General features: G+C 43.2%; 1 protein-coding gene across 1 annotated transcript in view; it reads left to right on the forward strand.

The window, feature by feature from the left end:
• The window catches only part of LOC132393798 (uncharacterized), a 67,054-nt gene extending 64,695 nt beyond the window's left edge, over positions 1-2,359 (forward strand). Inside the window, exon 10 of the mRNA XM_059969193.1 lies at positions 2,220-2,359. Within this exon, the coding sequence (XP_059825176.1) occupies positions 2,220-2,237 (18 nt within the window). The 3' untranslated portion in view covers positions 2,238-2,359. The remainder of the gene's footprint in view (positions 1-2,219) is intronic.
• Positions 2,360-26,530: the final 24,171 nt, after the last annotated feature.

Below are 26,530 nucleotides of genomic sequence, written 5' to 3' on the forward strand. Positions count from 1 at the left end.
GTTAGGCCACACTTGGAGGTCTCTGTCCATTTCCGGTCGCCTCACTATAGGAAGGACGTGGAAGCATTGGAAAGAATATAGAGGAGATTTACCAGAGTATGCATTTTGATCAGAAATTAAGGGAGCTAGGGTTTTACTCTCTGGAGAGAAGGAGGATGAGAGAAGACATGAAAGAGGTATACAAGATATTAAGAGAAATAGATGGAGTGGACAGCCAGTGCCTCTTCCCCAGGGCACCACTTCTCAATACAAGAGGACATGGCTTTAAGTTAAGGGGAGGAATGTTCAATGGGAATATTAGAGTAAGATTTTCTACTCAGAGAGTGGTCGGTGCATGGAATGTACTGCCTGGGTCAGTGGTGGAGGCAGATACACTAGTGAAGTTTAAGAGACTACTAGTCAGGTATATGGAGGAATTTAAGGTGGAGAGTTCTCTGGGGCAGGGTTTAAGGGTTGGCACAACATTGTAAGCCAAATGGCCTGTACTGTGCTATATTGTTCTATGTTCTATGATAGAAGAACTACCCAAAATTGATTGGAATCAGACACTAGCAGGGATTATGGCAGAAGAGCAATGGCCTGAGTTTCTGAGTACTTATTGGAAGGTACAGGATAGATACATCCCAAAGATGAAGAGGTATTCTAAAGGGAAGGTGAGGCAATTGTGGCTGACAGAGAATTCAAAGACAGCATAAAAGCAAAACCAGGCATATAGGATAGCAAAAATTAGTGTGAAGTTAAAAGTTTGGGATGTTTTTAAAAACAAGCAGAAGGCAACTAAAATGCCTTATAAAAAGACCAAAATATCGACAGTGCATTCATTTCTATGGATGGTGCCTGACTTGCTGAGTTCATCGAGCATTTTGTGTGCATTGCTCTGAATATCTATCATCTGCAGAATTTCTTGGGTTTCTGGCTTGTTTACTTAGAGAACAGATGAAATACGAAGGTAAGGTAGCCAACCATATACAAGAGGATATCAAAAGTTTTATCAGATATATAAAGAATAAAAGAGGGGTGAGAGTGGATGTTGGACTGCTGGACAATGATGCTAGAGAGGTAGTGATGGGGGACAAAGAAATGGCAGATAAACTTAAGTATCTTGCATCAATCTTTACTGCAGAAGACACTAGCAGCATACCAAAAATTCACGAGGAGGATATGAGTGTCATTGCTATTATGGAAGTGCTTGAGAAGATGAATGATCTTGAAGGTAGATAAGTTTCTGGACCAGATGGACTACACCCGGGGTTTTGAAAGAGGTGGCTGAAGAGATTGTGGTGGTATTACTAATGATCTTTCAAGATTCTGGAATTGTTTCTCAGGGCTGGGAAATTGCAAATGTCACTCCACACTTTAAGAAGGGTGGGAGGCAGAGCTTTTGAAATCCAGTGTTATAGATGTATTTTTGAAGTACCTGAAGTCATAGTCCATCTAATAGCCAGAATTAATATAATATCTCTGCCTTTGCACTCTATGTTTCTAGTTATGAAACTTGGATTTCGTACCCATTGTGAATTGCTATCTGAACATGCTCTGTCGTTTTCACATACAGTACTGCGCAAAATCCTTGGGCACGTATACTGTATAGCTAGTCTGCTGAAGACCATTAGACAGTACAGCAGTAATTTTATGTGGTGTACTGTACTCCTGCTGCTGCAGCAAAAAAAAAACAATTTTCATGACATGTGTGAGTGCTGATAAACCCGATTCTGATATGGGTCACTATTGCAGGCTGAGAGTGAGAAGTGGGCAGGGAGAGGGGAATCATGGCTGGGAAAAGGGGAACTGAGAGATTAGGAAGTGGGAAGCACCAAGAGACATTTTGTAATGCTCAATAAACCAATTGTTTGTAATCAAATTTCCTTGCCTACTCTCTCTGAGCTGGGATTGTCTGCACCCACGTCAACCCTTGCTCACGTTTCCTGCCTTTAAGTCTATTTCTACCCAAGCCAGTTATGAACCTTTAATTTCATGTGCCTTAATTTTGCTAACTAATGCATTATTTCTGAAAATGCATGTAGATGATATCTGCTTTCCCTTCTTAAAATGTCTGTCTTTATTAGAGTATTCCCCACAATGCATCTGGTTACTAGGATTGTTGTAAACTTCCCACTGTCTAGTTTGCCCATTTCTCTGTTCAGTACTGTTTTCTACTGCTGACAATTGGGGAAAATGTTTGATTCCTACAAATAACAAATATGTTTTATTCTTTTTAGGATAATGAAGACTTGTAAGATTTCAGTATTATTGACGTAGAGCTGGGTGCTACATCTGATTTGCTTCAGACTTCTTTAAAATGGATATGCCGGATATCAAAAGCAAACACGAGGAAATCTGCAGATGCTGGATATTCAAACAACACACACAAAATGCTGGTGGAACACAACAGGCCAGGCAGCATCTATAGGGAGAAGCACTGTTGACATTTCAGGCTGAGACCCTTCGTCTTGGTCAGGTGTCGGTGTAAGTGGAACAAGTGCTACACCTGCCCTTACAATTTCTCCCTCACCACCATTCAGGGCCCAGACAGTCCTTGCAGGTGAGGCGACACTTCACCTGTGAGTCGGCTGGTTTGGTATACTGCATCTGGTGCTCCCGGTGTGGCCTTTTATATATTGGTGAGATCCGACGCAGACCGTGAGACCGTTTCATTGAACACCTATGCTCTGTCCACCAAAGAAAGCAGGATCTCCCAGTGGCCACATATTCTAATTCCACGTCTCATTCCCATTCTGATATGTCTATCCATGGCCTCCTCTACTGTCAAGATGAAGCCACACCCAGGTTGGAGGAAAAACACCTTATATACTGTCTGGGTAGCCTCCAACCTGATGGCATGAACATTGACTTCCCTAACTTCCGTTAATGCCCCTCCTCCCCTTCTTACCCCATCCCTGATATATTTAGTTTTTCCCCCCCTTCCTTTTTTTCTCTCTTTCTGCCCATCACATCCATCTCCTTCCGGTGCTCCCGGCCCCCTTTCTTTCTCCCTAGGCCTCCTGCCCTTGATCCTTTCCCTTCTCCAGCTCTGTATCCCTTTTGCCAATCACCTTTCTGGCTCTCAGCTCCATCCCACCCCCTCGGGCCTTCTCCTATCATTTTGCATTTTCCCCTCCCTCTCCTACTTTCAAATCTCTTACTATCTTTCCTTTCAGTTAGTCCTGACGAAGGGTATCAGCTCGAAATGTCGACAGTGCTTCTCCTTATAGATGCTGTCTGGCCTGCTGTGTTCCACCAGCATTTTGTGTGTGATGCATGATATCAATTTTGGAACTGATTACCAGTGGAAAAACTTTGTCCATCAATAGGGCAAATACCTCTGTAATGCGCTGTAAGGTTTCACTGCTAATGTAATGGTTTTTTTGTAATGTTCACTGCCAAAGTAACGGTTTCTCTGCAGCAGCGATGTTTTGGTTATGGCTGGAGATAACAGGACTGTGGATGCCTGTTTGCCAATCCGGATTTTGTTGCCCTGGCTTGTGATTCTGGAAGCAGTTGATTTCACTGGCTTTTGCCAGAGGGAGAGAGAGAGACGAAGAGAGAAGACATGGAGAAATTTGGTAGATCGCCGGATGGGATAGACTTGGAATGAGAGTCCAAAGGGCTGCGACAATCATTTGTGAGCAGATCAGAGAGGTAAGGGAAGAGGAGAACATGGTGGGGGTGTGGGAGGACTCAGTCAGCAGGGTACAGTCCTCGGTCGTATTCCACTGCGGTGAAGTGACCACAGATAGCCTACCCTGGGGAGCGGTAGCGGAGATTGCAGCAGAGTTGAGAACAGAGATACTTCGGCTGTTATCAGCAGGCGTAACCCACCCCCCCCCATATGATGGAGCTGATGGGGGGGTGTGGATTTGTCAAAGGGACAAACAATGCAGTGGGCTGCTGGCAGCAGATGTCATGCCAGAAGGACAGTGAGCCCCCGGGTACCTCAGTACAGAGAGTCATTGGGAAAACTTAGAGGGGACCCAGTGAGGGAATGGCCTGGTGTTTCTGGGGGAACACATTCCCAGCAATGTACCAAGGAACACCCGAAAGCAAAAGACCCTATTCCTGAAGGCTTGCTGGGACCGCGTTCCGGTGTGTCGCTATGCATAGAGGGTATTTACGCTAAACACATACTCGTCACCGGATTGCAGGTCATGTTACTGTACCGTTCATTTTATAAATGGTATCTGAAGCATTTGCCCTCAACACCATTCAGTGCACTGGACATTTGGGGTCTCAGTGCAGGTGATTATCCATATGATGGTTATTTGTCAGTGAAATGGGAGTTGTCAGAGGCTGATGTGGGAGTGTTTGAAGTTCTTGATATGGTGGTGCTGGTTTGCCCGGAATCTGTTGGGATGGGCAGTGTTTCCATGCTGGTGGGGACCAACACCCCTTTTGTGAGGAGGCTAATGGGGGCCTGCAAGGAGAAGGCGACTGAGAGCTTTTTGGGGATATTGTCCGTGCACCCAATATTTCCAGCTGCTTTTGAGGAAGTGCGTGGCAGCATTGGGCTGGATACCGAATTTAAACGTGGGACTGTGTGATTCACCCAGTCGAAGCCAATGGTGGTTCAGCCTGGGGAAGAAGCAAGTGTGATTTCCAAATTTCCTGGAGCCCCAAAGTCCTCTTAGTGTATGCTCCAGAAGACCATGAAGGGGAGTTGGGATTTCCTGCTGGGCTACTGCTGAGGCCCGAATTGCAGAAACCCTCGGTTGTACAGGTGAGCAGGATGGCAGTGATCGTCAGGAACACTACAAAGAGGGAAGTTATCTTCAAGTGCGGGATGCCCCTGGCACATTTGTTCCTGGTGACGGTAATGTCTAGTGCCCCCGTGATGTACACCAGGGAGAAACTATTGGAAAAGGGGGGAAAGTTGACCACTGAGTCATTCAACTTTGGGGACCCCTGGTGCTGCTGGGTTGGAAAAGAAGGTTGGTCGAGAAGATGCTGAAGCTGGAAGGTGTCTTTTCCATTGGCGAGTTTGATGTGGGTTATTCCCAGAGCACTTGTTACACTATCCGGGTGACCGAGGACACCCTGTTTAGAGAGAGGTTGCGGTGACTGGACCCTGCAGACATGGAAGACGTGTAGCAGCATTTGTGTAAGTTGAAGGAAGCTGGGATCATCACTGAGTCCTGAAGCCCCCATGCATCCCCAATAGTAGTGGCCCGGAAGAAGAATGGGGAGGTATGCATGTATGTGGACAATAGGACTCTGAACAGGCGCATGTTCCCTGACCAATATACAGTCCCGAAGGTCAATGATGCACTGGCCTGTCTGAGTGGTGCGAAGTGGTTTAATGTGCTGGACTTGAGGAGTGGATGTTACCAGATCCTGATGAGTGAGGCTGACAAAGAGAAGATGGAATTTATATGTCCCCTGGGATTCCTCCAGATTGAAAGAATGCTGCAGGGCATATCGGGAGCCCCTGCAACCTTCCAGTGGGTCATGGAGAAGACGGTGGGGGATATGAACTTGCTTGAGGTGTTGGTGTATTTGGATGACCTCACATTATTTGGATCCACCTTGGAAGAACATGAAGTGAGGCTACTGAAGGTGCTCGGCTACCTGAAAGCTGAAGGGTTAAAACTTTCCCCGGACAAGTGCCAGTTCTGCCAAACATTTGTTAGCTTTGTCGGACACATAATCTCATGGAATGGAATAGCTACAGACCCGGCTAAGATAGACGTGGTGACCACTTGCCCAGGGCCCCAGACTGTGAGGGCTCTGCACTCATTCCTTGTATTCTCTGGTTATTATCGGAGATTCATGAAGGGCTATGCCAAAGTGAGTCACCCCTTGAATTAGCTTCTGTGTGGTTACCCTCCACTGGGGAATAAAGGGAGGGAGAATAAAGCCAGGAGGGTGAAGAATATCTAAGCTCATCAGAGCCCTTTGGACAGAGGAGGGATGTAAAATGTGAGGAGGCTTTTTAGTCACTGAAAAAGCTGCTGACCCAGGCACCAGTGCTGGCATTTGTGAACCCCTGATTGCCGAGAGGGTTTAGGGGACATCTTGTATCAAGATCAGGGCACCAGGTTGAGGCCTGTGGCAATTGTGAGCCGGAGTTTGTCACCATATGAGAGAAACTATCCCACGCACAAGTAGGAATTCCTGGCGTTGAAATGGGCTGTGGTGGATCTGAGTGACTATCTCTACAGGGCCAAGTCTGAGGTGAGGACAGAGAACATCCCCCTAATTTATATCCTGTAATCGGTGAAACTGGATACCACAGGCCATCATTGGCAGCATTGTCTGCCTATGAATTCAGCCTGAAGTACCAGCTGGGGAGCAGGAACATTGAAGCGGATGCTTTGTCCCGAAGGGTGCATGAGGGACTGGACATGGACGAGGAGTGGGAGAGTGTTCCTGCTGCTGGGGTGAAGGCCATGTGTCAGTTTGCCATCACCATGAAGGCAGAGGAAAAGGAGAGGCCTGATTGAGCAGTGGATCAATTGGGGGCTTCTGATGATGCCCTACCCTGACTGCTGTGAGGACAAATCAGCTGCCAGAATTGAGTTCCGGGGAAGTGGCAGCTGCTCAGCGAGATGATCTGGGTATTGGCACTATTTGGTCTGTGGTTGGAAAGGGAGACATGGCTCAGGCCGAGAAGATGAAACATGCTTCAGTCTCTCCATTACTGCAAGAATGGCCTCGGTTGGAGTTGAAGAACCAGATCTTATACCGGGTCACGTCACCCCGAAACCAACCTCAGTGTTGCCACCTGGTTCTGCCTGAGAAGTATTGGAGGACTGCGTTGAAATCACTTCATGATGATTCTATACATTTGGAGGTGGACAAGACCTATGGATTGCTCAGGGACCAATTTTACTGGCCCCGAATGAAGTCAGAGGTTGAAAAATACTGCAAATCGTGCAACCGCTATATTTGGTAGAAGACAATGCCTACATGGGCAGCTCCTTTGTCCCACATTCAGAGTGCAGGGCCCATGGACCTGGTGTGTATGGATTTCCCGTCCATAGAACCCGATGCCAGCAATACGGCAAATGTCTTAGTCATCACTGATCACTACACCAGATACGCTCAGGCTTTTCCTACCAAGGACTGGAGGGTGACTACCAGCAAAAGTGTTATGGGTGAAGTATTTTGTTTATTATTGCCTTCCCAGGCAGATGCATAGTGACCAGGGATGGGACTTTGAGACCAGACTCATCTATGAGGTACTGGGCATGCTTGGAGTTAAGTTGAGGACCATGCGCTATCACCCACAGGGCAACACCCAGCCTGAAAGGTCTAATTGGACCTTGCTAGACATACTCGGGACCCTGGAGATCAGCAAGAAGAGCAGGTGGAGTCAATATATTGGGCATCTGGTTCACTGTTACAACTGTTCACGAAATGAAGCTACTGGGCACTCGCCATATTATCTGATGTTTGGGCATGACGCAAGGTTGCCCATTGACCTTTGCTTTGGGACTGACGAGGGTGACACCACCGAAGCCTTATCTGAAGTATGTGTCTGATAAGAGGAGAGAGCTGGAAAGGGCTTATGAATTAGCTGGGTTCGCGGCTGCCAAGCAGAATCGAGAAAATAATAGGAGGTATGATCAAAAGGTGAGGTTCTCCCAACTCCTGCCAGGAGATCAAGTCCTCATAGGGAATCTGGGGCAACCGGGAAAGCACAAGTTGGCTGACCGCTGGGCGACCACACCTTATGTGGTGGCAATTCAGAAGCCAAACCTACAAGTTTTCTGGATGAATACAGAGGAGGGAAATAGACCTGTCAAGATTCTACATCAGAACCACCTCTTGCCCCCGGAAAAGAGGTGCAGGTAGAGATAGAAGCCGAATTGGAGCCTACACCTAGTAAGAGGACTTTGCGAAAACACGGTGTGACTGCAGGGCCCACAGCAGCAGAGACTGGGCCGGGCCCCGCCCACGAGAGAGATACTGATTCGGAGGATGATGATCTGGATGTGCGGTACATGCTGCCGTTCGCTAACTCCCCACTGACTGAGGCAGAGACTCCTGGCCCTTCTCCCACTGAGTCAGGTGAAGTGAGGTGGGGGGTTGCTATCTGTGGGCAGCCTGGGTTACAGCAGGACACTGAAGGAAAGGAAGTTGGGCCTGGACACAGGACAGGGTTCCGAGTTGCAGGGGGACACAAGTGATATATCGGCGGGGGGGGGGGGGGGGGGGCTGGTGGGAAACGACTCACCAAGTAGGCCCAAAGTATTCCCAGCAGCATCTGAGGCCTGAAAAGTTAGGTGAGGAGGTACGGAGGTCTTAGAGAATTAGGAGACCACCGGATAGGTTGGCCTATATATCACCTGGGGAACAGGGCATGATCTCTACTCTTTTGAAGAGCTATGTCACTGCCTTTTGCACCTGGATTGGGCTTTGTGTTTTGCAGGAAGGGTTGGCGAACTATCTCAATGTCATGAGGACATGACTAAGTTTGGTGGGGGGAGAGTGTAACATGCTGTAAGGTTTCACTGCTAATGTAATGTTATCACCTCCTATATTAAATTGCCAGGCGAAGTGAGTGTTACACCTGCCTTCATTCCTGTGGAATGGCACTGTTATTTGAAACATATTGTTTCAGCCCTCTGTATGATTTCAGTAGTTTTTTACTTTCAAAGCACTGTTAGGATACATTACTTGGTGTCTGTTATAAGAAGAACCTTCACCAAACTAAGAGTTTCTGACCAGAGAATCAATCTTGAAATGGTGTGGCAGTTTTTTCACATTGTGTTAGAGTTTGATGTGAACAGAACATCAATGGAGCAGTAATTGTAAGACTTACACTTGACTACTGCCATTTGGTGGACTTGAGGACTGAAGGCGATAGAGTCTATAGATGCCAGAATCTGGAACAAAATAAATAAACTGCTTGACAAACTCAGAGGAACAAGCAGAATCTGTGGAGGCAATGCAACAGCTGAAATTTCAGATTAAGATCCTGCATCAGGGGTGAGAGTGTAGGCCGAGAAAGGGTTGCTATTGCAGAACAGAAAAGGAAGGATGAATCAGAAGGCTTGTGCATGATAGTTGGTAACAAATAATGGATGGAAAAGGTAACAAGGGAAGAGTGAAAACAGATATATTGGTGGGGTGTAAATGACCTGAACTTAGAAAATTCCATACTTGGAATATGTAAGTTACTCACATGGTGTATGAAATGTTTTTATTGGATTACAGTACTGATTGGTGTTTTCTTGAGTCTTTGTGTTTTTTTATGTACAGTATAGTTTTAGCTTTCATTACTTATTTGTTTGTATGACCACTTGTAATATTTCAGACTGTGTTACAACATAAAGGAAGAGCATGAGTTTAAGTTCTTCATTGTTTTGCTTTTACTTGCGGGTTATGTGAAGCTTCAAGATGGCACCAATGACCACCGGTGATGTCCTGCATACATTTCATTAAATTACTACTTCTTCGCCTTCTTTTAAGTTTGCTTCTAATACTAAACTGTATGCCTGTAATTTACATTTTGATGATTTGTTTTTGGGATAATTGAGCAATCTGCTGCCTTTGCTGTCTCCAGGGAATTTGGTGTGTTTGAGAATGTGGTATGGGGTGAAATGGTGGCATGCAAACCCATGTTTGGCTCCATTACTCACTAGTCCCACCAGTTTAAGCATGTAAGATTGAAATTGACAAGGATGAAAGCAGAAGGCAAGTGTGTGTTCAGTGCTGTCTGCCTGCATTGACCAGTCTCCGTCTCCCTCTCAGTCATTGCCACAGGAGTCTTGGGTCTTGGGCATGCTTTGAATGGTGCAGTTTGTGGATTGCTCTTTTTTAAAACAGGGGCTGTGGTTGATGTTACATGTGTTTCTGGTTACTCTTTTTATTGCTCTTTAGCCCGATTTTGATTGGAGCTCTTTGGCACAGACTGGCTCTGCAGCTGCGGTCAGTAGATAACATAGTGCTAAATTGAACTGAACTGAACTAAACTAAACTGTTTCAAGCACTCTGTGGTTTGATGTTTAATATTTTGTTTGTTATTCACTCTTCTTTTTGTGCCATTTGTGTGATTTGTTTTTTTTTTATGAATTATGGCCTGCTGGGCATTTGCTGTTTTCTTTGCAAAGGCTCCATAGTGTTTCTTTGTTTTTTGGCTTTCTTTGGGAAGGATGCATACATAATTTGATAATAAATATACTTCAAATTTTTTTGAATCTTTTGAATCTTCCTGATTTTACTTGCTGTTATTTAATGACACTTCCTGGCCATACACACTATGATGATCCATCTGGATAAGACTGCTGAAGAAATCAGAACAAAATATACTGCAAATATTGACTCTAATGTAATAGTCACCAGGACTCTCGAATGTAATATGTTAGGTGGATGATATTAAGAAAGCGTTGGGCAAGAACCAAAGAATGGATGAGGGAAAGAAGAAAACAAAATGGACATTCATAGTCTTATCACAACTATGTGAGAATGTGTTAGTACAAGTGTCATCATGACAAAGACTGTGAGGTCTAACTCACAGTGTGTGTTAACTGAGCTATGAGAAAGGAAAAGGAGAACTGTGACAAATTATAGTCAGTAAAACCTATAGAGTCGATCTGCATTAATTAAACAAATGAGACAAGAAAAAGAATTGTGAGAAATTGCAAGATAGCTCGATGGTTGAAGATGTTAAATGTCTGGATGAGTTATTATCTCTGAAAATGAAGTGCACGTATCAGCAAGTATGGCTCTTGATATACCTCTGCAACAAATAGAATTAATAGCCCTGATTGAGGTCTTTAAGATGGAAAAAAAATTCTGATATGCTTTTGGAGTTCACAATTTCAGAAATCTATGGGGCAATGTGGATTTCTTACAGGTCTTGGAACCCCCATCAAAAATGGCCAGCTGGTACAAGAATTAATGCAGATCTTGCAATTGGCATCAGAAGTGGCTGTATTGAAATGTATAAGCCACTGTAAAATGGACAAAGTTGAAAGCTGTGGAATGGATCAGTGGACAGGGCAGCAAAGAAGGACCGTATGGAAAGGAGTAAAAAATATAAATGAAGTGAATTTATCAACTAACATGGTAAGAACAAACTTGAACCCTCTAGCACATACAAACATACAGCATATTTGAGAAATGCAAGCGCAGTGTTTTAACAGAGCAAAGTTGTCCTAAATGGTGGGAAATTGAACAGCTGGGCATAGGAATCATTTTCATGCACTTCCTTTGAACCCTCTCCAGTTTCAACACATCCTTTCTAATAAAGGGCCTCAAACTGCTTACAATACTCCAAGTGAGTCTTCAACAGTGCATTATAAAGTCGCAACACTACATTCCTGCTTTTATATTCTATTCATCTTGAAATGAATGCTAACATCACATTTGCCTTCATCACCACAGAATCAATTTGCAAATTAACCTTCAGGCAATCCTGCAGAAGCACTCAAAGTCCTTTTGCATCTCAGTATTATTTTAGTTCTCTTCTATTTAGAAAATGGTCAACTTTCATCCCTTCTACCAAAGTGCATGACCATACACTTCCTGACACTGTATTCCATCTGCCACTTCTTTGCCCGTTCTACTAATTGGTCTGAGTCCATCTTTATCCTCTCTACTTCCTAAATTCTACCTGCCCCTCCATCTTTCTTTGTAGAGTCTGCAAAATTTGCAACAAAGCCATCAATTCCACATTATGTAGAATAATTGGACCTAACACAGAGCCCTGTTGAACACCACTAGTAACTGGCAGCCAACCCACAAGAAGCTCCCTGTTTTCCCACTCTGCCTCCTGCCAGTTGGCCACTGCTCTATCAATACTAGAATCTTTCCTGTAATACAATGGGCTCATAGCTTGTTCAGCAGCCTCATGTTTGGCACCTTGTCATATGCTTTCTGAAAATCCAAGTACAAAACATTCATTGATTCTCCTTTGTCTTTCCTGCTTGTTATTTCTTCAAAGGATTCTAACAGATTTTTCATCTACTGACTACAGCCTATTTTATCATGTGCCTCCAAGTTCCCTGAAACCACATCCTTAATAATTGACTCCAACATCTTCTCAACCACTGAGATCAGAGTAACTGGCCTATACTTTTTTTTAGCCTCTCTTCCTTTTGAAGAGTGGAATGACATTTACAATTTTCTACTCTTCCAAAAACTAGTGATTCTTGAACAATTACAAGCAAAAAATTTGGTAGTGAATACGACACCATGAAAGATTTCTATTTTTCCTCCGGGACCGAACTGGAATTACAATTGTTCGTTCCATTCTTCCATACCCTTACAGCATAATTTCTGCTCTTCTGTAAGTATATTGTAGTTATCTAAATGACCTGGACCCACTGCAATTTGCCTATCGCCACAAAAGTTCAACGACAGATGCAATCTCAATGGTTCTCCACATGGTCTTAGACCTCCTGGATAATACAAACACCTATGCCAGGATGCTCTTCATCAATTATAGCTCAGCAATTAGCACCATCATTCCCACAATCCTGATTTAGTAGTTACAGAATCTGGGCCTCTGTACCTCCCACTGCAATTGGATCTTCGACTTCCTAACCAGAAGACCACAATCTGTGTGGATTGGTGATAATATCTCCTCCTCACTGACGATCAAAACCGGTGCACCTCAGGGGTGTGTGCTTAGCCCACTGTCCTACTCTCTCTGTACACACTACTGTGTGATTAGCATAGCTCAAATATCATCCATACATTGGCTGATGATACAACCATTGTTGGTAGATGGAGACGAGAGGATGCACAGGAGCAAAATATATCAACTAGTGGAGTGGTGCTGGAGCAACAATTTTGCACTCAACATCGGTAGGGCAAGATGAGGGAACACTCACAGAGACAGATAGACATCTCATAGACAGATCAGAAGTGGAGATACAGACAGACATACTTTATTGATCCCAAGGGAAATTGGGTTTAGTTACAGCTGCACCAAGTATAGTGTAGAAATATAGCAAACTAAAACCATAAATAATTAAATAATAATAAGTTATCATGCCAAGTGGAAATAAGTCCAGGACCAGACTATTGGCTCAGGGTGCCTGACACTCCGAGGGAGGAGTTATAAAGTTTTATGGCCACAGGAAGGAATGACTTCCCTTGATGCTCAGTGTTACACCTCAGTGGAATGAGTCTCTGGCTGAATGTACTGCTGTGCCTAACCAGTACATTATGGAGTGGATGGGAGTCATTGTCCTAGATGGCATGCCATCTTGGACAGCATCCTCTTTTCAGACACCACTGTCAGAGAGTCCAGTTCAACCCCAACAACATCACTGGCCTTAAAATTAGTTTGTTGATTCTGTCGGTGTCTGCTATCCTCAGCCTGCTGCCCCAGCACACAACAGCAAACATGATAGCACTGGCCACCACAGACTCTTAGAACATCCTCAGCATCGTTTGGCAGATGTTAAAGGACCTCAGTCTCATCAGGAAGTAGAGACGGCTCTGACCCTTCTTGTAGACAGCCTCAGTGTTCTTTGACCAGTCCAGTTTATTGTCAATTCGTATCCCCAGGTATTTGTAATCCTCCACCATGTCCTGATAGTGAGCAGTTCCAAGTCCCTGGGTGTCAAGATCTCTGGGGACCTAACCTGGTCCCAACAAATTGAGACAGCTATAAATAAATAGATAAGTCACAGTATATGTATAATGAATATATTAAAATCATGCAAAATCAGAAATACACAAGAATGGTTCCAGGAATGAAAGGGTAATGTATGAGAAACGTCTGGCTGTATTCCCTGGAGTTCAGGAGAGTGAAGGAGGATCTAATAGAAACATTCCGAATGTTAAAAGGCCTGAAACAGATTAGATATGACAAAGTTATTTCCCACAGTAGGGGTGTCTAGGACAAGAGGGCACAAATTCAGGATTGAAGGACTGTTGCGGTGTGCTACACACAGCGCTGGAATAATGACACGCAGTCGGTGACTTGCAGTTGCGTAAAAGATTTATTCAAACTTCGCGGCCTCACTTTTAAGCCTTCCTATTTCCGCCCTCCCTGACCCCTCCCATGAGCGGGCTTTTCCCCTTGCTGGTGAAGAAGGCCTGGCGCCCGTTTTGGGGCCGGCCTCTCTGATGGCGCGCGCCATTTTTTGAGCCGGTTCGAGGGCGCTGGAAAGTGGGTCACCAAAGGACGTCCATTTAGAATGGACAGGCAGAGAAATTGCGTTATAGACAGTAGGCAATAGGTGCAGGAGTAGGGCATTCAGCCCTATGAGCCAGCACCGCCATTTACTGTGATCATACTGATCATCCATAATCAGTACCCCGTTCCTGCCTTCTCCACATATCCCTTGACTCCGCTATCTTTAAAGCACTATCTAACTCTTTCTTGAAAGCATCCAGAGAATGGCCTCCACTGCCTTCTGAGGCAGAGCACTCTACAGATCTACATCTCTCCGGGTGAAAAAGGTTTACCTCAACTCCGTTCTAAATGGCCTACACCTTATTCTTAAACTGTGGCCTCTGGTTCTGGACTCCCCCAACATTGGGAATATATTTCCTGCCTCTAGTGTGTCCAATCCATTAATAATCTTATATTTTCAATCAGATCCCCTGTTATCCTTCTAAACTCCAGTGTATACAAGCCCAGTCGCTACAATCTTTCAACATATGACAGTCCCACCATCCCGGGAATTAACCTCGTAAACCTATGCTGCACTCCCTCAATAGCAAGAATGTCCTTCCTCAAATTTGGAGATGAAAACTGCACACACTACTCTAGGTGTGGTCTCACCAAGGCCCTGTAAAACTGTAGAAGGACCTCCTTGCTCCTATACTCAACTCCCCTTGTTATGAAGGCCAACATGCCATTAGCTTTTTTCACTGCCTGCTATACATGCATGCTTACTTTCAGTGACTGATGATCAAGGACACCTAGATCTCGTTGTACTTTGCCTTTTCCTATCATGACATGATTCAGATAGTAATCTGCCTTCCTGTTCTTGCCACCAAAGAGGATAACCTCACATTTATCCACATTAAACTGCATCTGCCATGCGTCTGCCCACTCATCCGACCTGTCCAAATCGCTCTGCATTCTCATAACATCCTCCTCACATTTCACACTGCCATCCAGCTTTGTGTTATCTGCAAATTTGCTACTGTTACTTTTAATCCCTTCATCCAGATTAATAATGTTTATTGTAAATAGCTGTGGTCCCAGCACCGAGCCTTGCAGTACCCCACTAGTCACTGAAAGGGACCCGTTAATCCCTACTCTTTGTTTCCTGTCTGCCAACCAATTTTCTATCCATGTCAGTACACTACCCCCAATACCATGTGCTCTAATTTTGCCCACTAATCTTCTACATGGAACATTATCAAAGGCTTTCTGAAAGTCCAGGTACACTACATCCACTGGCTGTCCCTTGTCCATTTTCATAGCAACATCCTCAAAAAATTCCAGAACATTAGTCAAACATGATTTCCCCTTCATAAATCCATGCTGTCTCAGACTGATCCTGTTACTGCTATCCAGATGTGCTGCTATTTCATTTTTATAATTGACTCCAGCATCTTCCCCAGCACTTATGTCAGGCTAACTGGTCTATAATTCCCTGTTTTCTCTCTCCCTCTTTTCTTAAAAAGTGGGATAACATTAGCTACCCTCCAATCATCAGGAACTGATCCTGAATCTATAGAACATTGGAAAATGATTACCAATGCATCCACGATTTCTAGTCCCACCTCCTTAGGTACCCTGGCATGCAGACAATTAGGCCCTGTGGTCCCAGACCATCAGCCTTCAGTCCCATCAGTCCACCCAACACCATTTTCTGCCTAATGTGAATTTCCTTCAGTTCTTCCATTACCCTAAGTCAGGGGTGGGCAAACTTTTTGACTTGTGGGCCACAAAGGGTTCTAAAATTTGACAGGGGGGCCGGACCAGGAGCAGATGGACGGAGTGCTTTGGTAATACACCTCATAAGAGAAAATAAAATATCATGGGATATGTAGAAAACATGTGTTTTAATTTCAATTGAAAATGAACAAATGCATTACAACAAAATATCTGTCTTTGAAGTCCCATGGTATTTAGCTATTTATTGAAATGACTTTTAAAAGACTGAAAATTAAATGAATAAAATACAGCTTTTTTAAATAGTAACAGTTATTATTTTAGAGCACTGAAAATTCTGTTATCCTTCAAGATATTATCATCATCACTCTCCTCCTGACTGTCTTTATTTCAGAAACGGCAGGAGATGCAGGTCTACTTTTCCTGCTCCTGCTTATTCAATTGTCCCCTATGCCAAAACTCAACAACGACCAGCACAAGGAGAGAACAGTGCAGCGCACCAGTATGCGGAGCACGTTATTTGATCTGGAGCGCATTTTTTATTTTGAGAACGTACATGCACCTGCGCACTACTCATGTCCATCACTTAACAGAAATGACATGTAACATGTAAGGCTTATTGAAAAAAATGTTTTCAAATGCATTTTTTACTTAACACAACGAAGAAACTTATTTTTAATTTCAGTGGGAACAGTGTTGTTGTTCCTTTTTAGCCAGCGCATCAAAGTCTGGATTTAGTTTTGCTGTGGCGATTCTCAGGATGGATCTGAGGTGTTGGTCAGTTAACTTGGATCTGTGGCTGGCTTTGTTGATGGTCATGACGCTGAACGCCTGTTCACACAAATAGGTCGAGCCGAACAAAGAGTAAAGTGCAAATGTGGAGTAGTACGCTGCACCTCAACAAAGGTCAATGTGTAGCGGTGTGCTACATGCAGCGCTAAAATTATGACACGGAGTCGGTAACTGCAATCTAAGAAAAAAACATTATTCGAAATCCCCAGCCTCACTTTTAAGCCTCCCTCAACCTGCCCCCCGTGGCGCAGAGGCTCCAAAGCTCTGTGCTCGCAAATCCCCGCAGGCTATCTCCCTTAGCCGGAACGCTGGCTAATTGTGAGCCGGTTCGGATGTGCCAGGAAATGGGTCGCCACAAATGTATATAGAGTGCGTCATCTATTGGGAAAACGCCAGAATTGCGGGGAAAAAAACGTTAACAAGGTTTATTAATATAATTTCATCAAGTTCTGCGGGCCGGATTAAAAAGCTTAACGGGCCGCATATGGCCCGCGGGCCGTAGTTTGCCCATGCCTGCCCTAGGTCTTCTGGCAACTATTACATCTGGGAGATTGTTTGTGTCTTCTCCAGTGAAGTTAGATCCAAAGTACCTGTTCAACTCGTCTGCCATTTACTTGTTCCCCATAATAAATTCACCCATTTCTGTCCTCAAGGGCCCAACTTTGGTCTTAACTTTTTTTTTGCTCTTCACGTACTTTTACTGTCCTCCATTATATTCTTGTCTAGCTTACCTTTGTATCTCATCTTTTCTCCCTGTATTGCCTTTTTAGTTGTCTTCTGTTGCTTTTTAAATGTTTCCCAATCCTCTGGCTTTCCGCTCATCTTTGCTATGTTATACTTCTTCTCTTTTATTTTTATACTGTCTTTGACTTCTCTTTGGTCTGAGGGTGGTAAATCTGTGGAATTTGTTGCCATGAGCGGCTGTGGAGACGAATCCATTGGATGCATTTAAGGCAGAAATATAGTTGGGTTCCTGATTAGCCAGGGCGTCAAAGGGTACGGGGAGAAGGTAGGGGAGTTAGGATAACTGGAAGAATTGCATCATCCCATGATTAATTAGCAGAGCAGATCCGATAGGCCGAATGGCCTACTTCTCCTATATCTCATGGTCTTAAGTAATATACAGTATGTTAAAAAATGATGTAGCGTTCCTGGGTTCCGTGTCCACTTATGAATCAATACAGCTATAAATAAGTCAAGAAAGCGACTATACTTCATTAGAAGTTTGATGGGATTTGGTAAGTTAAAAACTTCTACAGATCTATTCTGGAGAGCATTCTGACAGTCTGTATCACTGTCTGGTATGGGGGGAACTACTGCACAGAAAGAAGCTGCATTAGGTCGTAAAATTAGTCAGCTCCATCATCGGTACTAGCCTACAAAGTACACAGGACATCTCAGAAAGGCAGCGTCTGTTAATAAGGACCTCCAGCATCCTGGGTATGCTGTCAGGTGGGTGGTATAGAAGCCTGAAGGTACACACTCACTGATTCAGGATTTCTCCCCTCTGCCCTCCAAATCCCAAGAGGACATTGAACCCGTGAACACTACCTCAATTTTAAAATATGTATTATTTCTGCCTTTGCACGATTTAAATCTATTCAAGATACTGTGGCAAACTATGTATACCTGTCTGGACACGCCCCTCTGCTGACGGCTCCTGTGGCTCCTCCCACAGACCCCTGTGTAAAGCCGATTGGAGGCAGTGCTCCTCCCTCAGTCTCCGAGATGCCGTGCACCCTTTTGCTAGTAATAAAAGCCTATCGTTCACCTCCCGTCTCCGAGAGTTATTGATGGTGCATCAGATACATATACTGAAATTTATTTATTTATAATTCTTTTTCCTTCTATATTATGTGTAGCATTGAATGGCTGCTAAGTTAACAACTTTCATGACACGTGCCCGTTCTTGGAGATTATTTGTGAGCTGCATGATATTGCAATTTTAGATTTAGTTTCTAAATAAGTAGTAGGACGATATTTTGATGGAGCATTTGTGATTTCTCCCTTAGGTAAGAGATATTTTTTACCATCTGTCCAAAATTCGGGCACTTTTTCAGGATTACAAAGAAAAGTTTTACTATGTGTTAATAGCTATGTATGAAGGCAAGTCATTTTTAATATCAATAATTTATGAATATTATCACTGTCTGCGCTTTTCCAGTTATGGTTACCTTTTATAATCACTTTTAGCATAACCACTGTAACTTCAGGTGTTTGCTGTATTCAATTGTGTGAGTGCATTCTTTTTCCTCCCTAATCCAGCTTGCATCACCCTGTTTGACCAGTGACTAGACCAACATCTTTTAACTCTATTTGCTGGTAATCCTGGCCTAGAGTTGGTGACATTTTGGTGTGTCAAATTTAGTTGAGGTGTCCTGAACTGTTCCTGAACTGATAACTATTGTTTTTTTTTCTGGCACATTTAATGTATCTATTTGGTATGGCTTTCTATGCACCATGCCTTCGTAGTGTATCTATAAATTCTACAATACTTCTGTTAGGTTCAGCATATCTTGTATGGACCTTATATTTTCTTACCTTTTTTTCTTATCTTTCTTGCTTGGATGATCCATTTTATACTCCATTAAGGGGGGGGGGGGGTATTTCTGCTCTTTAGATTTCTTAATCTCTGCTGGCATTCTGGTGTTCACATTTCTTTACTCAGTTTTGTGTTTCTATTAATGAATGCCTCTATTGTGGAAACACTGCTGTTAGTCCTGCGCATTATGTTATTGTGAGTAGTTCTTCAAAGGGTTCTAGTTTTCCTAAATATTGTGGTAATACAATATCTTTGAGAGTATTAACAATTTTTGCAAATTTTGTTGACGTGTTTTGTTTTGGGTCTTTTTATTGGGCCATTTCCGTTTATTCTGTTAGTGTGGTGTTAAATGTTTACATAACTGTGGAGGGAAAGGGTTAATAAGTTACGTGACTAGTTACAGCGGACACTGCAAAGAGCATACCCTTGTGTGCAAATAGAGAACAGTACGTGCTAATTCTTACGAGCTAAATTACGAGTCTAATCTGCTGCGACCACAGAAACAGAAACTAATGTGCTGAGCTCCGCAAGATAGCTTAAATTGTAACTGCTCCTTTCACTCTAAGTTTTTTTTAGTGAAGGGTAGTTTATTGTTAATGAGGTGATATTTCTATACAGTGATTCGATATGTTATAATAAGTTGCTATTTCTATGCTGAACTGTATGAAAGGACGCTATTGTAACAGGAGAGTAGAGTTACGAGCTGATGGAGACTAGCCCTCTCTCTCCTTAGTACCAAGTAAAATAAAGGTCCCAAAACGTGACTCAGGAGTCGAGTATTCTGTTCACCTGAGTAAGGTCAAATTTCCATGAGAATAACATTATTATATTCTATTTTTTTTTCTCTCAGCTCAAGCGGGTACATTTTGAGGTATTGGCATAGCCAAGCACGCTTATTTCTCAATTGCTAGGAACTTTCGAACCATTCTAATGGTATCTAGTACTGTGGCCTTCTGGAGATTTACGTAGATATTGTTTTGTATCCCTAACTGTTTAATGCTACTGTGTAGTGACTTTGGGATGATACCTGTGGTAGATATGACTTTTGGGGCAATGTATATCCTCTTCATATTCCATAGATTTTTTTTACAAAATCCTTTATTAAATTCCTCTTTCTGGTGTTTTTCACTTATTGAGTTCTGTATGTTACGAGCGCTTGGAACGGCTGTATCTCTTAAGTAAGCCGTTATTGCTTGCTTATCCTGTATTATTATATTCGAACGGTAGTTATGGATTGTTCTGTTTGTAGTAACGGCTCGGACGTAATATAATTTGTGGGACTTCGACTCCAAATCTGCATCAAGCTTGTATTTATAGCATGATGTGGTTTCCTTTATGAGTTTCATATTGGTGAATGATTATGACATGGAGTATTGACAGGGACCTGTCCACCATGAGGTAGACCTTTTCCCAGTATGGACCTGAAAGGCTACGTGGACAAGTATATTCAATATGCACTCGCCTCAGTTTTATCAGACCGTCAACTTCATCTGTGGGAGCACGGTTCTGTTTTTGCAACCAAGAAAGACGGGAGCCTGAAACCTTGCATAGATTACAGGGACTTAAACAAAATAATAATTAAGAATCGCTACTCTTTCCCACTAATTAAAAAAGCATTCGAATTGTTGCAAGGGGCAATTATTTTCACAAAACTGAACCTGAGGAACGCTTATAATTCAACTTGTATTTGCGAATGGGCCGATTGGAAAGCAGCTTTTATTACCCCGACAGGCCATTATGAATACTTTTTGATTACCTTTGGGCTGGTTAACACTCCAACTGCCTTTCAGATATTTATTAATGAAGTTCTTCAGCAAATGCTTAATAGGTTCGTGTTTGCGTGCCCCGATGACATTTTGATTTTTTCGTAACCTTACGAAGAATATGTAACACACATAAGGCTGGTTCTTCAGTGCGTATTAAAGAAACGACTGTTGTAAAATGAGAGAAGAGAGAGTTCCACAACCCCGAAGTTTCTGCTTTGGAATTTCTTATCCCCAAAGGAATATTCTGGTGGTCCCTAGGAAAAAGCACATGGAGCGAGAGTGGCTCCCACCTACTTCTGTTTAACAACTTCAACGGATTTTGGGGTTCGCAAATTTTGACAGGAGGAATACGCGAAACTTTAGCTCAATAGCGGCCCCTCTGACGCGATTGACCAGAAAGGCATCGGATTCTTGCTGTTGGTCCCAGAAGCTGAGGCGAAAGCAGATTTTAATAACTTAAAAACTGTTTTGTTACTGGACAATTCTACGCCCTCCTGAACACATTGTTGAGGTAGATGCCTCTGATATTCGAGTGGGTGCCGTTTTATCTTAGAAATCTACAGATGAGCCAGAAACTACATCCCTGTGCCTACTTTTCAGGACGTCTGTCATCGGCTGAGTTGAAATACGGCATCAGGAATAGAAAACTCTTTGCGGGGAAGTTGGCACTGGAGGAGTGGTGGCATTGGCTTGAGGGGGCTAGGCATCCATTCATCCCGTGGACAGATCAGAAAACTTGACTTGTATTCAGGACGCGAAAAGGCTGAATTCTCGTCAAGCCCGCGTCATTTGTCGGCGTTGATTTTCAATCGTTTAAGTTCTTTGTGACATCGTCTTGGATCTAAAAATCAGAAACTTGATGCGATATCGAGACAATTCGATCTCCTAGATTAGGTGGAGAGGATAGAACCCATTTTTTATACCGGGCGAAAGATTAGTGTTCCCCATGTCGTGGGATATAGATTGCCAGTCCTAGAAGGGCATAACCAGGTTCTAGCAGGTGGTATTCTGACTGATTATTTGTTGCGATCTGAGGTTCTGAAATGGGATCAGACTTCTAAGATCACACGTCACCGGGGTATCGCACGGGTTCTGGAGTTCATTCCAAGAGGATACCGGTGGTCTGGTATATATAACAACATTAACTTGTTCATGAAGGCGTATGACATTTGTGTTTGTAACAAAGATCCCAATTCCCCACCCCAAGGCCCTCTTAAAACTCTACACATTTCTTCACGCCCCTGGTCTTATCTATTTTCTGGATTTTAAAATCTGGCTGACCCCCATCATGTTACTTTCCCAGTATTTTAGTTGTGATAGACAGATTCTTCATTTCTTGCCGATTCGTTTCTTGAACTATTGTGCCATCAGCACGGAAGACCGCAGAACTTCTCATTCACTAGGTTTCCGTATTCGTGGTTTTCCTACTGACATTGCTTCGGACAGAGGACCCGAATTCACCAAATTTTGGCAAACATTTTTCAAGTTGATTGGGGGTTACCTCTAGTCCTATCTTTGCGTTCCATCCTCAGACTAATGGATAGACTGGGAGGATGAACCAGGACCAGGAGCGAACCCTTCGCTGCCTATTGTCCAGCAACCCTTCCTCCTGGAGTGACCATTTAATCTGAGCAGTGTTCGCCTAAAATGCGTTTCAACATTCTTCATTGGGTATGAACCCTTTCGGATGTCAATTTGGGTATCAGCCCTCTCTCTTCCCTCTTTAGAAGGCAGAGATTGGGGTTCCCTCAGCAAAACAGTTTGTTCAGAGATGCAAACAAAGCGGCTCGAGGCCAAAGGAACTCTAGAAGCTTTCTGCCCGGCAACAGACCAAGGCGCAAAGAAAGAGGCGCCTGCGTCTTTCTTTCTATATTGGTCAGCGGGATAGGCTTTCAACTAAATATCTCTCACTCAAACTAGAATAGCGAAAATTTGCACAGGCTTTATGGATTCAGTTTAAGTCGTTAGTAAAATTAACCCGTAACGTTTACGTTACAACTTCCCCTTTCTATGAGAATTCATCCAGCTTTTCATGTTTCCAAATTGAAACCTTTACTTTCTTGCTCCTTGGCCCGGATTCCCAAACCCGCTCTACCAAGTGTCATAGACGGCGAAAGTGTCTACACAGTCCTAGACAGCTTAATTCACGGACAAGTTAAGGGAATAACTACAATACTTGGCAGACTGGGAGGCATATGGTCCGGAGGGACGGTGCTGGGTTCCTTCCCGGGATATTTTAGATTCTGACATTATTTCTGAATTCCATTGCTTACAGCGAGATAGTTCTGGGCCGTCAGATGCCGGCCGTAATTGTAGGGAATCTGTCACAGCCTGCGGGCTAAGGGCTCTGAGTTTTTTTTTTGCCGTTGTCCTTATTGTATTCTCTGCGTTTTATTAATTATAATTAAGACATGTTCTTGCGCTTCGGGGTTTTATGCGTTGTAGTTAAGTCCTGTCTAGTTTACATTTAAGTTGCAATTATGCTTGGATACTTCCAATTCTCTTGGAGATTTTGCAGGCATACGATTGACTTTTTTAATTAGAATAGTTATTTGCAACATTCTTAAGACTCTTGGGTTTAATCGCCTTACGAAAGATTGCTTCGTGTACTACACAGTGCTAACTATTCGGTGCTAGGTTCGAGCGCTGATCCTTTCCTAGTGATATTCTGGCTGAGTTGTTCCGAGTTACCCAAGACCTTGTAAGTTCTACTGTGCTTTTTTTTGTCTCCTTCTCCTTTAAAAAAAATCCTAGTTTTGCTTAACCTTTCAGAGTCTCTGTGTAAACTTGCTCTTGAATCCAAAGTTGCAGCTTCACACGATGCCAATTTCACCTTGCATTTACATATTGTGTCGTAATAAAAGGAGAGATGAATCTCAGGAATTCTCTACTCCAGAGATTAGTCAAAGTCTAGGTCATTATTTGTATTTAAAATTAACAGGGATATTTTATTTGAGAGATAAAGAAATGGTGGCTATGGGGCTTCTTAGCTATTTTGGATCCCAAGATCCAGACTGACTTTTTCACCTTGAGTCCCTGATTGTTATCGTTGACATTAGAGTCCATGTGCCGATTGTTAGCAGCAGCTGAACCGGAAGCTTTGCAAACCAAAGCCTGCAATCCCATGTAGATAACTGTAAGATCATTTTTCGTACACAATCATACAATTGCCTCAAGAGATTGATCTGTTCCGAGTCCACATATATTTAAAACAGAAAGGTGAATTTTTACTTAGTGCAATAGTGTTTGAATCGGCGACATTGAATTGTTTCGTTTTTCTACTTTAAGGGAAAGGGCTACAGTTTCAGAAACTCACACAAAATGCTGGAGTGACTGACCGGGTCAGGCGGCATCTGTGGAAAGGAATTAAGACGGTTCAGGCGGAGACGCTTTATTTCTTCTATTGATGCTGCTGAGTTCCTCCGGCATTTTGTGTGTGTTACTTTGGATTTCCAACAATTACAGAATCTCTTGAGTTTAGTGTTTCCAGATCGATAGTTTTCTGTTTGAAAATGCTGAGTGTCAGGTTCTTTAATCTTGATTGCAATATCGATTGTAGTGTGAAAATGGCTTCGACCAGTCCTGGTGTGATCAATGGTGAAAGCTCATACGGCCACTCGCTCCTAATAGCAGCTGTTTGTCCTTGCCAAACTGCCCTGAAATTGTCTTCAAATTCACAGCCTGAATCTCAAAAGACACCTACCTCTCTGTCTTACCAAGTTCTGCGCACTGCAGCGGCGATAACACACGAATAATCTTCTATCGACGATGTTTCGGCCATCCAGAAGCAAACGTTAGTTGCATTAATGAGAAGCTTTATTTGTTGTTTTTTTTTCTGATAACTCTGAAAACTTACGAAATGTAAGAGCGACTGCAACAGACCTCACCGGTATCTCGCCAAGGTTGCACTGAAGCTATAGCGAGTGTTCCAGGAAGTAGACATCACCCTGGTGTCAAAACGCTGATCATAAGTTAAATTAATACCCATTCGTGAATCTGCGCCCTGATGGTGGTTTGTTGGGGCCAGAGATTTACCAGTCTTTCCCACCCGCAATTGACGAGAATCAGAATCGATATCTCAGGACGGAAAGCGGCCTGACATTACTACCATAAATTCAACTTATCTGAACAGACACAACCTGCAGCAAAATGCATTTTAGTGAGAATTCTGGATTTTTCATTGCTATTCTTTTCAGTTTTCTCTTTGTTGTTAACGGTAAGAAGTTCCACGATTAATGTAAGAAATTATAAGAAATTATTAATCCAGTATAAGAAATTATATATTTTAATATTTCTTTGGAATTTGGATGTGATCAAAGGGGTTATATGGTATAAAACGCGGTGGAAGTGATGTACTGAGTGGAACGGTAAATTTAATAAACAAAACAGCTTTGGTAAGGTAACATACGATAAAACAGCGGGGAACTGAAGCGGGTGAGCGTGGCCGGGGTGTAGAGGGCAGTGCTCCGAAGCAGAAAGGTTTTTTCAAAGGACTGGCACCTGCTGGATGAACCCATTAACCTCGGTCTGTGTATTTTCCACATTCCGACCAGAATCACAAGTTACTGAATGAAAACTGGCTGGAACAATTGAAGGACAGATCTGAAGCCGGTTCTACGGCGTACCTTATAAATTTAGACAATCTCACAACACCGGCTTTGTTTTCATCAGTTGGTGCATACTGTAAACAATTTTGTTTTCAGTAAGGTGCCACATGAGTCGGTCTATCCACTGATTCCAGTCCATCGTTAGTAATAAATATTACCGATGTCGAAGAATGTCTCAGGTATGGCGAGAGGAAAGTTCCAGCGTTAAACCCATCGGATTTCAGAACGTCACGTGGTGATGAAACATATGAAACACAGTGAATCTTTGTAGCAATTAGTTATGCTAGGAATTAAACATTTTTTAATATTTAGGTATTGTCCATTTATATTAAAACAGTTACTATTTCCTATAGTCGCTGCAACACCGAAAGTGCATCAGGAACGATTGAATGGGACCGTTGGCCAGACCGTACATTTCCCCGCCTGTCATAAAGTTTCAGACATTCAAGGGTATCTGCGGATCAAATGGAGCAGAGCAGGGAAGGAAATTGTGGATTATCGTTGCCTGTCCAACAGAACCCACAGCAGTTTTACTGGATGTAAACAGATAAACACCACTCCCGACCAGTATAAACACCGGGCAGCTTTTTCTCTGGAGAATGCATCCTTGCTGCTGAGAGATTTGCAGATCAGCGACAGCGGGGTTTATGAATTATCCATCTCCCAGAAAACGGGAACGGACATTTGCCGCATCGATTTGACAGTCCAACTCCATGATAGAACCGACACCGGCAGCAGGACCAAAACCGGGAGTGGAATCTATACCGGGAATAGAACCGATACTGCGAATGACAAAAGTTGGTATATTTCCTAGGTTTGGAGTAATTTCGTCCAACTGTTAAAGTTTGACCACTTACAGACCGCTCCTGTATTTAATTTGATCTTTGGAGCTCATTTTCCACATCCTCCTTTCCCAACAAACCTTTTTTCCCTTTTATAACCAAATCCATTGGAATCAGTCTTGATTGTTCCGTGCAACCAGACATTCGAAGTTGGAGAATACCGAAGTCTCACTTCTCCTTTGGAAAATCATATTCTTCTTGCGCTACTCCGAGATGTGATTAGATTAAAC

This window comes from Hypanus sabinus, chromosome 5 (assembly GCF_030144855.1).
Source record: "Hypanus sabinus isolate sHypSab1 chromosome 5, sHypSab1.hap1, whole genome shotgun sequence".
Taxonomy (NCBI): Eukaryota; Metazoa; Chordata; class Chondrichthyes; order Myliobatiformes; family Dasyatidae; genus Hypanus; species Hypanus sabinus.